Here is a 12294-nt window from a genome sequence, read left to right on the forward strand (position 1 = left end):
TTATCAATCACTTGAAAAATCAGACTAAGTTCATCAGAATATGTGTGAGGTATCAAAAATTAAACTAGAAATCTTCTAAAGTAAAAGGGCATCACTCCATCAAAAAACTCTAACGGTTTCCCTGGTCTTAATTCACTTTAGCAAAACTAAAAGAACAAAACATGTTTATCACTTTGCCTTATGCACACACAATCAATCCTATTCACTGATGGTCAATAAATGAAACACTGTTTTTCTAAAAAATGTTAAATACAAATATTTACTTTTAAATTCAAAGTTTATAACTAGAATTCACAATTAATTAGAATTCACAATCTGAAAAATTTACTATTAGTTGAAAATAACACAAAACTCAATGAATTCTTGAATTAAATTATGAAACAAAACTAATTCACAAAAACTTTATCAGGAATTTAAATTAATCAAGCAAAATTTAAACTATCAAGAATTACTCAAGATTTAAAAAGAAAATCTTAATAAATGAAATCAAGTATGCAATGTTAAATTAAGTATGCAATGTTAAATTAAGTATGTAATGTTAAATTATGTATGCAATGTTAAATTAAGTATGCAATGTTAAATTACCAAGAAATATTTACAATGCTATGTAAATAAATGTTACATCACAAACATAAAAAATGTGAAAATATAAAGAAATTGTAAATAGAAAAACACACAAAAATACACGTAAGATTTATCAATAATGATCTCACTTGTTCAAAATTTCCTAACTTATCATACCATAACTTCTTAACTTATCATACCATAACTTCCTAACTTATCATACCATGGTATCAAAAGTAAAATTTCACGTTACCTTACACAACTTGTGAAAACCTCTGTAAATCACTTGCTGCAGCTGCGTTACACAATACACACTTTTCTACCAGGCGCCGTTACGAACTAAATAACTTTGCTAAATTCAGATCTCAAAAGTTAATGTTAAAAGTGACCACAAAAAATTACGTTAAAAGTAATCTCTTCCTAATTAGGAATGAGAGGGAGAGAGAGAGAGATGGAACCAAATTGACTGGTCTCAGAATTCAGAATGAAATAGATTTTAGGATTCCAGTAACAGTGAAACAATTACGTGATGTCATTAAAGCATTTTGGGTACGAGATACAAAAGTTCTAGAAGCAGGGAAGTGACGTCATTAAAGCGTTTTGGGTGCGAGATACAACGGAGAAGCTTCTAGAAGAAAGTTACGTCATCCCAGCAAAACGTTTTGAACGCAATCTTACAAAACATGACGTAATTGATCAGGACATGTATTCTTTCTCTCCAAGTGGCATACGTGACTCGAACAACGCATGTAACAACATGAAACCACTCGTCTTGAGCCCGTATGGGACGAATCGGCGTTTGTTTTGCAAACCTGTCATCGCTAACCCAAAACAAAGCGTTCCTCTTATCTCAACTGATGACAACTGAAATGAAACAAGCCCTGGTGGACACACGCGCGTTCACATACTACGCTTTTACCAAGAAAGATATTCGTTCTAAATTACGTTACTATTAAAATTATTATAACAATTCTAAATTACGCTATCAAGTTATCATTAGTACTTTTGAGATCTGATGCGAAACTAAATATGATACTTCAACAAACATCATTGAATCATTATCATTGAACATAACACATGAAAAAGTAAATATGTCAAAATTATAGGAGGATATATATATATATACAAGGCAATATCATTATATATAATATATATATATATATATATATATATATATATATATATATATATATATATATATATATATAATATATATATATATAATAAAATTTCATAATACACATATATATATATATATATATATATATATATATATATATATATATATATATATATATATATATATAATATATATATATATATATATATATATATATATATATATATATATATATATATATATATATATATAATATATATATATATATATATATATATATATATATATATATATATATATATATATATATATATATATATATATATATATATATATATATATATATATATATATATATATATATATATATATATATATATATATATATATATATATATATATAATATATATATATATATATATATATATATATATATATATATATATATATATATATATATATATATATATATATATATATATATATATATATATATATATATATATATATATATATATATATATATATATATATATATATATTGAAGACACTTTGACTTTGAAAAGGCATCCCCAGTTTTGATCAGCAAAATTTTGAAAACAAAAATAAACATAAAAATAAGGTGGCAACACTATGGCTTTGTTTGGATGAGTGCATGGCATATATTGTCTCAAAGCACAAGAGAATCATGACTTTGGTTAGTACAGCATATTGATTATAGCAGTTTTTCAGTTCATTTATTTTAAAAAAGACAGTAAAACTCCCGTTTTCTGGCATGCTTTAGTCCGGAAAACCCGCTGGTACGTCATTTGGATCAAAAAGTCTCATTCTGAATTCAAGCTGTTGATCCGGCACCTTTCATTTAACTGCCGCATTTTAATAGTAGTTAAAAGCATCTCCATTGTTGGAGTTTTGCATTCCAAATTAAACCATGAGAACGGCTCACTCAGCGTCATTTTGTTAGCAAAAAAATGGCATATTAAATGATGCAATACAGTCCATTCTCCTTATATATGAAATTCCTATGCTCAGAATTCAGAAATACTTCACAAAGTGCACATGTAAACCTCTTTGAAAAAGAAGCAAAAGGCTAAAATATATTATGCAGCCCTTTGTTGATAAAATTAACCCTTAAAACTGTAGACAACATTCATTTTGAAATAGTAAATGCAACAGCACATACAAGCATAATAAAAATCAAAAACTATTTATAATGTGTATGTACATTTGTTTGTTGATTGTCTATAAATGTATGTGCATTTGTTTGTTGTCTATAATGTGCATATGCATTTGTTTTGTTTGTTGATTGTGTCTGAGTGTGCACTTTGATAACGACAATGTATGTACCCACTAGTAATGAACCTTCACCTAAAGAAAATCACAAACCTTTTCTTTCATTCTCACTCTCTGATAATGATTCTGTAGGTAACTAATATGTTAGTCAAGAAATATACTACAGGTACTCAGTGTATAGAAATCTATGTACAGGGTGTATGTGTGTATAAGTTCACTATTTAACTGTGCCTTTGTAACCAGTCATGGTTAAACATGTTGGCAAGATTTAAAAAAAACTAGTACTACACATAACATCAATTAGAAAATAAGTAAATGCAACAAAAAATAAGGGTGTACAGAAAACTAAAGCTATTTACCACGAGTGTATGGGTTTGTTTGAGTGTGTTGTTTGTCATGTTAATATTACTTTATAAGGCACATGATGATCTATCAACAACAACTATGTTACACAGCACAAGAGCACATTTATATCGAATCGACTTTGTGGTTAGCAAACTGACTTTATAGTTGCGGTATACTGAAGCAACTCAAAATAGTATCGAAACGAAGCATCAAGACCATTGTTGGCCATTTGCGCTCTACTGACGATGTTTATGAATCACTGTTTCTCTCTCACTTAAAAATGTATAGCATATATTTTTTAAATCATGGAATACGATTGTGTATGTGTATGTTTACGTGTACCAGCGTGTGAATCTTTGTAATAATTCAATGTCTATGGAAAAAAAGTACTGCATTTGGCACCAGTTAAACAAGATAGATGCCATAATTTACATATTTATGATAAAAAATCAGAATTTATAGAAATTTTTTAGCATTGCAACAACATTATATAATATGCCACGTGGATCTATTTTGGTTGTCCCACCCAGATTAGTCAAAAGACACTTGCCTCTCTTGGGTAAACTTGGCCAATCAAAACGGGCGTTTTGGACGACGTATCTTCTGAGGCAAGTAGCTAGCTGTGAAATTGTATCTCTTCGCAATGTGTGCAACAACACCTGAGCAATGAGTCCTCTCATCACTGCATCTGCATTCAGGTGGAGGAGTCAGCTAAGCTATATGATGCACACTTGTTTATGTATGTGGCTTTTTTCTTAGCTTATAAAGCACACAAAGTACAGTACCTGCTACAGTATATTGTATCTATCACTCTTGAGAATATTTCAAAATTTTGTTTTGCACAGTAACTAAGATGTTAGAGCAGAAACAAACAATAAAATATTGAAAAATGTAACCCACAATATTTAGGAAATCTTTATGTAGTCATGTGCGCGTGCATTTTTTATGTGGAACATTTTAGTTATGCTTAGAAAAACATCACTGTATATAATCATAATTGTATATCTCACTGTACATAATCATAACCTTATTGTATAAACCATAGTAAAAAATGGACATAAAAACACATACAAGTACAGCAATCTAATAAAAAATTTGCAAATACAGCAAATACGATTCTGCTTCATCTGCCGAGATAATGATAATGTTCCACCACTGAGCACTTACTGCTCTCTCTCTCTCTCTGAGGTTGATTGTGATGCCTCTTTATATGCACATATTAAAATCATGTGATGTAATCTGCTTCACAGCTCTCTCTCTCTCTAGAAACAACTTTCGAGTGCACAGTAATGAAGATGTTAAAGGGGGGGGGACTACAATGACTTGCAATTAGTCTGTTTACGCTGCGACATGTAGGCGCATGATTCCATGTAAGCTAAGGTAGGTTGACAGCATTGATAATGAATAAGTATGACATAAGTATTCTATATAATAATCTGTTTTGCTAAACAATGGTAAAATTATGAAATTTCTCATACAGTATGGTGAGAAGGAACAATGAGATAGGTTAATCTGATGAAGAATAGACAATTGCCTAGCCTAGACTCGCTGATGGGTAATAATTTTTCCACAATAAATTTTTATGAAACTATTTTATATATCATAAGGCTTAAATATTATTCTGTGACTAGAACAATGTAAAAATATGGTTATAACTATTCAGTGGTAATTAAGGCCAATTTTAGTTTTAACCATCAACTTTATGGGCCACTTGTTGGTCTGGCATTTCTGCTAGTCTAAAAATAGTCAAGGCTAATGGGAAATGTGAAACACATGACATAGCCTAACCTGGAATTCCCACCTTGAGTGACGCACTGGCTAGCAAATTTAACAACTACGCCTAACTGTTGAAAAATTAAATTTCATTTTTTTTATGGAGGCTAAAGATTATGCACCTAACTTTCTTCAGCAGATATCAACATCATTTCATTGATAAGCCACTACCAATAATTAGGATACTGAGGAGCACACTAACTCAGGTGTTTTCCCTGTCACACACCAAAGAGAAATGGTGAACACTGTTGACTCATGCACTAATGCTACTTCTGTGCGAGATGGGTGATTGGAAAGACTGAGGTAGCGGCTGTAAACAGGAGAAAGAGCCCTCCTGTTTCAAGTCCTTTTATACTCTATCACCATGTCAACAGGCACTATTCTGGCCAAGACCAACTATGAGACAATTCTTTGATATCAGCATTACCATAAGGATAACTCCTTTGAGGACTAACAGCAGTTACATTATCAAAAAGAAATATCCACGTACCTGCAATGCACTACTGTACAAGTCTTTGGAGGAATGGCTTTCTTTACTACATTGGTAAAATGAATTAAGTGGTCAGGGTTCTTAGGGCATCCCATGTCAGGCCACAGGATGTAGTGGAATTGTTGAATGATTCGTGACTTCGGAATGAGAATCAAGGATTGCTTCAGTGATGCAAGGAAAAGAGAAAAAAAGGTTGGTTTTTAAATATATTATGCACAGTTTGCTCTTTCAACTTTTTATCTCAAGCATTATACAACCCTCCTAAGACCCCTTGCACCAGATACTAGTGCTTATTTCTTGTTCCTTACAAATAGTTCACTCCTTTCTTATTATGAGAAATTAAAACTGAGTACTTCACACTTGTTCTTTGGTTTTCATTTCCAGTATTGCTGCTTTTAATAACTTACCTTTGAAAGTTTTACTTTGGCATTCGTATAACTTACCTTTGAAAGCTTGATGGTGCGGCTTATGTATCCTTCTTCAGTGTGAGGAGTTTCTTCCATGGTCCTCACTCTCAGTTCAGACATGGGAAGGGTAAATTCATTCCCTGAAGCATCTGGCCAATACTTAGAGCACTTTTCCTGATGTGTGTTAAGTCTTAGAATAGTAGATTGTCAAAAGATTACTACAATACAGACAAAATACAAATATAATTTTAGGGACATGAATTTTGGAAGAAATCATTCATTATCAATGAAAAAGAACAGTATTGCACCATTAAAATGACATACGAAAGCTAGCACGAGTGCTTCTAAAGGCCTTTTCATCCAACTGCTGTTGACTTTACTCTTGCTTAATGTACTGATTTCCATCTCCTTACAAAAGCATTTTATTTCTCTTTTAGTTGGTCACTTCCATTTTCATCTTTTTCTTAGTAAATGAAAAAAAAAGCATGACCTAACCAATCTTGTACAACCTCACTTATACAAAATACAAAGTTTTAGTCTTAACAAACCTTCCTTTTCATTATTATTATTACCTGTATTAAGTACTCTGACAAGACTCCTAAGTGAAAATACTCACCTCTCACAGGGCTGGTTCAAAAAGTGTTTTTATTAAAATTTAATTTTAAGTAATAAACAAGTAATTTAAAAATTCTATACTGTTGCTAGATAAAGAAAAATTGTTTAAATCACATTTACCACTACCTATACGAATTGTGTCTACTAATGCTATTTAAATTCTCATCAGCACTTAGTCTGTGTTGGATTATTCATGAACACTCACTTACTATTAATAAATACTACAACATTTGAACAACTGATGAAAGACCATTAAAATTTATGCACATGCCATAAGCAGTGATATTTGATGTAGTCGCTGACTTTGTGTGAGTACCAATTTATAGTTGTTTTCATTTCCCAATCATGGATATACAGCTGTACTCTGTAGTCACATATTTTATCAGTTAATAGCTACTACAGTCAGCTCCAACAAGTCTTAATCTAGTAACCCTCTGGTCGTCAGTGTACCCGATTTCATCCATATAATACACTAAGTCTTATCAGTACTATTTGAATAGTCAAACTGCAAGCAGTCATGAAGAATGTGGTTAACTCACTGGACTCAAAGTTTGGGAGAATAAATACTATACCAGAACACTCTGTTTATCCAAAATGCAGTTCTACTGCTCCATAGAGGAATAGCGAGGTAGAGCTTAAAGAAACTAATGAAATTTTAAGAGAGATAGTGCTCAATTGAGGGACAGGCATTGTGGGAGAATGTGAAGAAATGAAAGAAATTTTAAGAAAGAGATCTGCTTAATATGTGTTCTTTATTATCATCACCTGATTAAATAAAAGAGTTCAGCATATTTATTGAAAATCATTACAAATGAGAGGAAAACTTCATTCTATTTTCTGCAAAAACAGCCTAGCTAGCTTACGAGTTGTCCTTCCAGTTTCAGCTAAAATCATCTCTTGCAGTGATTCCATCATAGCCTGGTGCTTTCCATCTCCTAAGTTTCTTTATTACTGATTCCATTTTAAAAACTTTGAATTATTACAGAAGCACATAACATTGGTTATGTCAATGTATTCAATGAGACAGTTGCAAGAGCAAAAATACAAAATTAGGAGACCCAATTTAACAAAGTTCGGTGATAGTAATACATTTTAATGAATTTACAATAAATAGCAAGAGGAATTTTTTTTATCCATAGCAGTATTATTAACTCAATGTAACCTGTTCATAACATAAATATTGGGGAAAAGGTAAAAGAAAGCAAAAATAAGAAAACCATTTAGCTTATGAACAAGGTTATGATTTCAACTTTTTCCATGTTATGAATAACTCAAATTTAATGGGTTGCAGCTATTTATCTACAAATTTTCTGAAGCACTCTTGGAGTATTTTGATAGTATTAACATGAACAGATGATAATTACAATTATTTTACTTCATCCTAGCTATTCAATTTAATCCTTTCAATATGTTACATCTTTTGAACATGGCAAATCATTACAACCACACACAGTAATCCTTCAATTATCTGGATCACCATTATCCAGAACTCGACATAATCCGACACATCTATACCAGGGACCAAAAGGCCCCAAAGATATATGATATTTATAAATTTCTAAAAATTTGAAAAAACTGCTCTCTGATGGTAGGCAACGCTGCGCAGCCTCAGGAAAATGTTGGTAACACTGCTTACACTCATAAACAGACTGAGAAATGGTTTTGGGGTGTAGGGAAGGCCTGGAGAAGTTTCCAAGGGGGGCAGTTGGAGGACTGGGCGCCATGGGAAAGAAGGGGGCAGAACTCACTCAGAGAAGGGGTTGTTTTAGAAGGTTGGTGGAGCTGCGGAGCAGTTTCTATGGCTGGGATGGATAGTCGTCTGATATGGTAGCGTTTGTTTTGTTTTGTGCTGTTGTGCTTATGATTTTTTATTTATATTTTAAGCTATTATCATTTATATTTTTACCGTATATTCTTATTTTTACTTTTACAACCCAAAAGATAAATGCAATTGGTGCGTAAGATACGTACATAGGTACATACCCATTTGCTGGGGTCATGAACTTGCTAAAGCTTATTTTGTTTTGTGTTTTACATGTATGGTTTTATCACATTTTATTAAAGGATATGTACACTACTGTACTGTAACTTATAATGAGATACATCAAGCATAAAGAAAAGGTTAAGAAATACAGCATATATATTATATACATATATATATATATATATATATATATATATATATATATATATATATATATATATATATATATATATATATATATATATATATATATATATATATATATATATTTTATATAAAAGTTAAATATACCTTTTATATATATAGAGAGAGAGAGAGAGAGAGAGAGAGAGAGAGAGAGAGAGAGAGAGAGAGAGAGAGAGAGAGAGAGAGAGAGAGAGCAGTGATTGATAAAATGTTCTCATGTATACTGTTATGATGTGTGTGATAATCATACACAGTCAACTAAATTTGCAATGAAATACTGTACAGTAAATCAAACAAAGCAAAAATGAAAAATGGTAAACGTGATACTGCACTACAAAACACACACACACACACAAACGCACACATTATGTAAAGAAGGTAACGTCAACACTGATGAAACGCCACATGTAGATGTAAGCACATACAGGCATACATACAGGTAAAGATTCTAGGATAATATGAGGTGAGATGGAAAATCATTAATTCCCATAAAACAGAAATGATCAACCACTTTTTAGTAGAGTTCTTAAAATGAATTTGTTTTGGACAGTCATCATCAAGAAAGGCCATACGTACTAAAGATGCAAACACTGGGCATTTTACACAAACAGTTTCCACGATAGTCTTTATTTACTGAATGAATTTCACTTTTGGTAGATTGTGCTGGGCTGGGCTTTCAAACAAGATTACCAAACTTATGCATAATATATATATATATATACAGGCAGTCCCCGGTTTACGACGGTTCCGGCTTACGACGTTCCGAGGTTACGACGCTTTTCAAATATATTCATCAGAAATTATTTCCCGCTTACGACGCATGTTCCGGGGTTACGACGCGTCATCGCCGATCCGACGGAAGAAATATGGCCCCAAAACGGCAGAATAATCATAATTTGAAGGGTTTTTTTTATGTAAAACTCAATAATAATGCAGTTTACATCGTTTTCAATGCATCCAGAGCATTAAAAGTAAGGTTTTCTTCTGATTTTTGACGATTTTGACGATTTTCCGGCTTATGACGATTTTCGGTTACGACGCTGCAAGAAGAACGGAACCCCACAAAACTGGGACCGCCTGTATATATATATGTATATATATATATATATATATATATATATATATATATATATATATATATATATATATATTATATAAATAATTATGAACCACTTACCACAGAACTGACAAAAAAAACAGAGTATGATGCAAACCAATGAACTGGGAAAAAATTGTTTTGCAATCTTTAGTTATTTTACTTTAATATATGTTAATTTACCCTTGTATACCCATTTACACTTATGTACAAAAATAAAAATAATAATTCCAGTAATATATTCGTTTCTTTTGGCAACTAAAAAATGATTCTCCTAAGTCTTTCACTAGTAGGCTCAATCAGCTGATTCTGAGAGCATAAACATTACTCATAGCATACGGCAAAAGGTCGTTTTTTTATACATATTACGATGATGATACAACATGATAATAATACAGTATAAATGCATTCAGTAAGTAAAATATAAATTTCATTACCATTAACTTTATCTTAAATACAGCTGTAATAGCCTATTTGACTTGTGCAAATGGATACTGAGTGTAACACCTAGGCTAGCCTAGGTTAATAGTTCACACAAGCACATTTTGTATCTCGTGTGTATGGTAGTACAATGTAGTAACAACTGACAAGAAGCTTGCTGTATAAAAAAAAAATACATTATAGTTATAAAACAAAGGCAGGCTGTGGGTAAACACAGGCAGGCTACCTACCTACTGAACTATGTCATTTACAAGAGAGAAAAAGGAGGGGGTTACATTTTTTTTTTCAAAGTGGATTTATGCAGCATATTTTGTTACAAATACAGAGAAAAAAGGTAGATAATTGCCTTTTGCATACATTTTTCAGTTTAAAATGTGATGGTTATTGTTTATAAGCAAACTGAGCATTTACACTTATGTGGCATTGACAAGCTTAGGTGAGGAAGGGTACAGAGTTGCCCTTGAACACCCCTAGATTTTTTCACTTGCCCTTATTCAGATTTCGCCATTATCTGACGGTCCCTTGGCTCTATTAATCTGGATAATTGAAGGATTCCTGTATTGTTTGCTCTTCTCGGTTTCAGACAGCAACTATTCTCAACCTTTTTTTTTTATACTGCCTTAATAGCATTCTTATTATAAATATAAGAAATTGTTTAATGGATGAAAACATGTACAGTACGCGTAAATGAGATTAAATATCTTACCGTTCTAGATTCTACACACTTGGTAACCATAACAATGACATGAACGTTCTTCTCCCATATCATTCTCCAGAAGACATCTTTCTCATGTTCCCTGGGTCCTTGGCAAGCAATGAACTCTTTTGGTTTTTCATATCCCTGAAATGAAATAAATTGTAAACACAATGTATTGATATTAATTTGTACAAACTGATTACGTACTTATGAAGGCTAGGAATAGTTTTAATAAAATGATCAGGAAATTTGGTAGTTTATTTTAGCTTAATTTTTAATTTCACTGATGTTTACCCAAGGAGATCTCTCACCTACTGATTTGAAAGTGGTTCTTTTAGACGATAGTGATATCTTAGCATATTTTTTGGTTACTTGTAGATACAGATTCATTACTGAAATAACAATTCAGCTAGAACTCAGATAATTATCATAATAAATTCATTTACTGAGACCAATGAGCCACTTTTCAGGCTCTCAGAGACTGCCCAAAGGATTTGTTCTTAAACAGCAAGTGAAAACTGGAGCAAAGTGCTATTGCAAAGTTGTAAAAGTTGGCCAGGTAAGGTAAGAGACACTACCAGGAATGGAAGAAAAGTGAACAGTAAACCATGCAGCTGGGGTTGAAGGAACACTAAAGAACTTTTAGTACCAAAAAAGTACACCACACAAGGGATTATAAGTGATGTACCCTTGCAGGGCTACGATCCAGAAAAATGTACAGTATATAATGTAATTCTTAACGAAAGTATGTTCACAAAAGGAAGAATTTTTTCAGCAACAGGAAATAAGATAAAAAAAAAACTCATGTTCTATATTGAGCCATTTGCCCTTTCTTCATTTTCATTAAACTTAAGAACATTAGTGTAATTAGTGGAAAATCAGTTGACTGTAAAGTGCACTATATATTTGCCACCTTGTAAATACACTGAACCTGTTCTTATAAAATTTACATTTTGCTCTAGAGATGTTAAGAAAATTCTTGATAATCTTGATAGCTGGGATGAAGAAGATCCTGACAGTTTCTTCCCTTTGATTTTTAGGTCGACAAAAGCAATATTCCTGTGGCACCTTCCGCAGGAGGTGAGGGACCAAATTAAAGATGCAAACACCCTTCCCATGGACGAGCTGGTCGATGTTTGAAGAGAAAATCCATGAGGCCACTAAAGCCTCCAAACATGCCGCCGCCCTCGCAGACTGTAGACTGACTACGGAGGACGACGACCCAAAAAACAAACGCAATCTACAGGAGGAAGGCACCACTGAGAGAGCAGAGGGCATGGAC

The 12294-nt window shown here is 32.2% G+C and overlaps 1 protein-coding gene across 6 annotated transcripts in view; it reads right to left on the reverse strand.

Moving 5' to 3' along the window:
* Positions 1-12294, reverse strand: part of LOC136841668 (tyrosine-protein phosphatase 10D-like) — a 246365-nt gene that overhangs the window by 57317 nt on the left and 176754 nt on the right. For all 6 annotated transcript variants that reach the window (XM_067108852.1, XM_067108851.1, XM_067108850.1 and 3 more), the window contains 3 exons: positions 11022-11156; positions 6030-6167; positions 5587-5747 (listed from right to left, as the gene is read on the reverse strand). In XM_067108852.1, the coding sequence (XP_066964953.1) occupies positions 5587-5747; positions 6030-6167; positions 11022-11156 (434 nt within the window). The remainder of the gene's footprint in view (positions 1-5586; positions 5748-6029; positions 6168-11021; positions 11157-12294) is intronic.

Source organism: Macrobrachium rosenbergii, chromosome 9, assembly GCF_040412425.1.
Source record: "Macrobrachium rosenbergii isolate ZJJX-2024 chromosome 9, ASM4041242v1, whole genome shotgun sequence".
NCBI lineage: Eukaryota > Metazoa > Arthropoda > Malacostraca > Decapoda > Palaemonidae > Macrobrachium > Macrobrachium rosenbergii.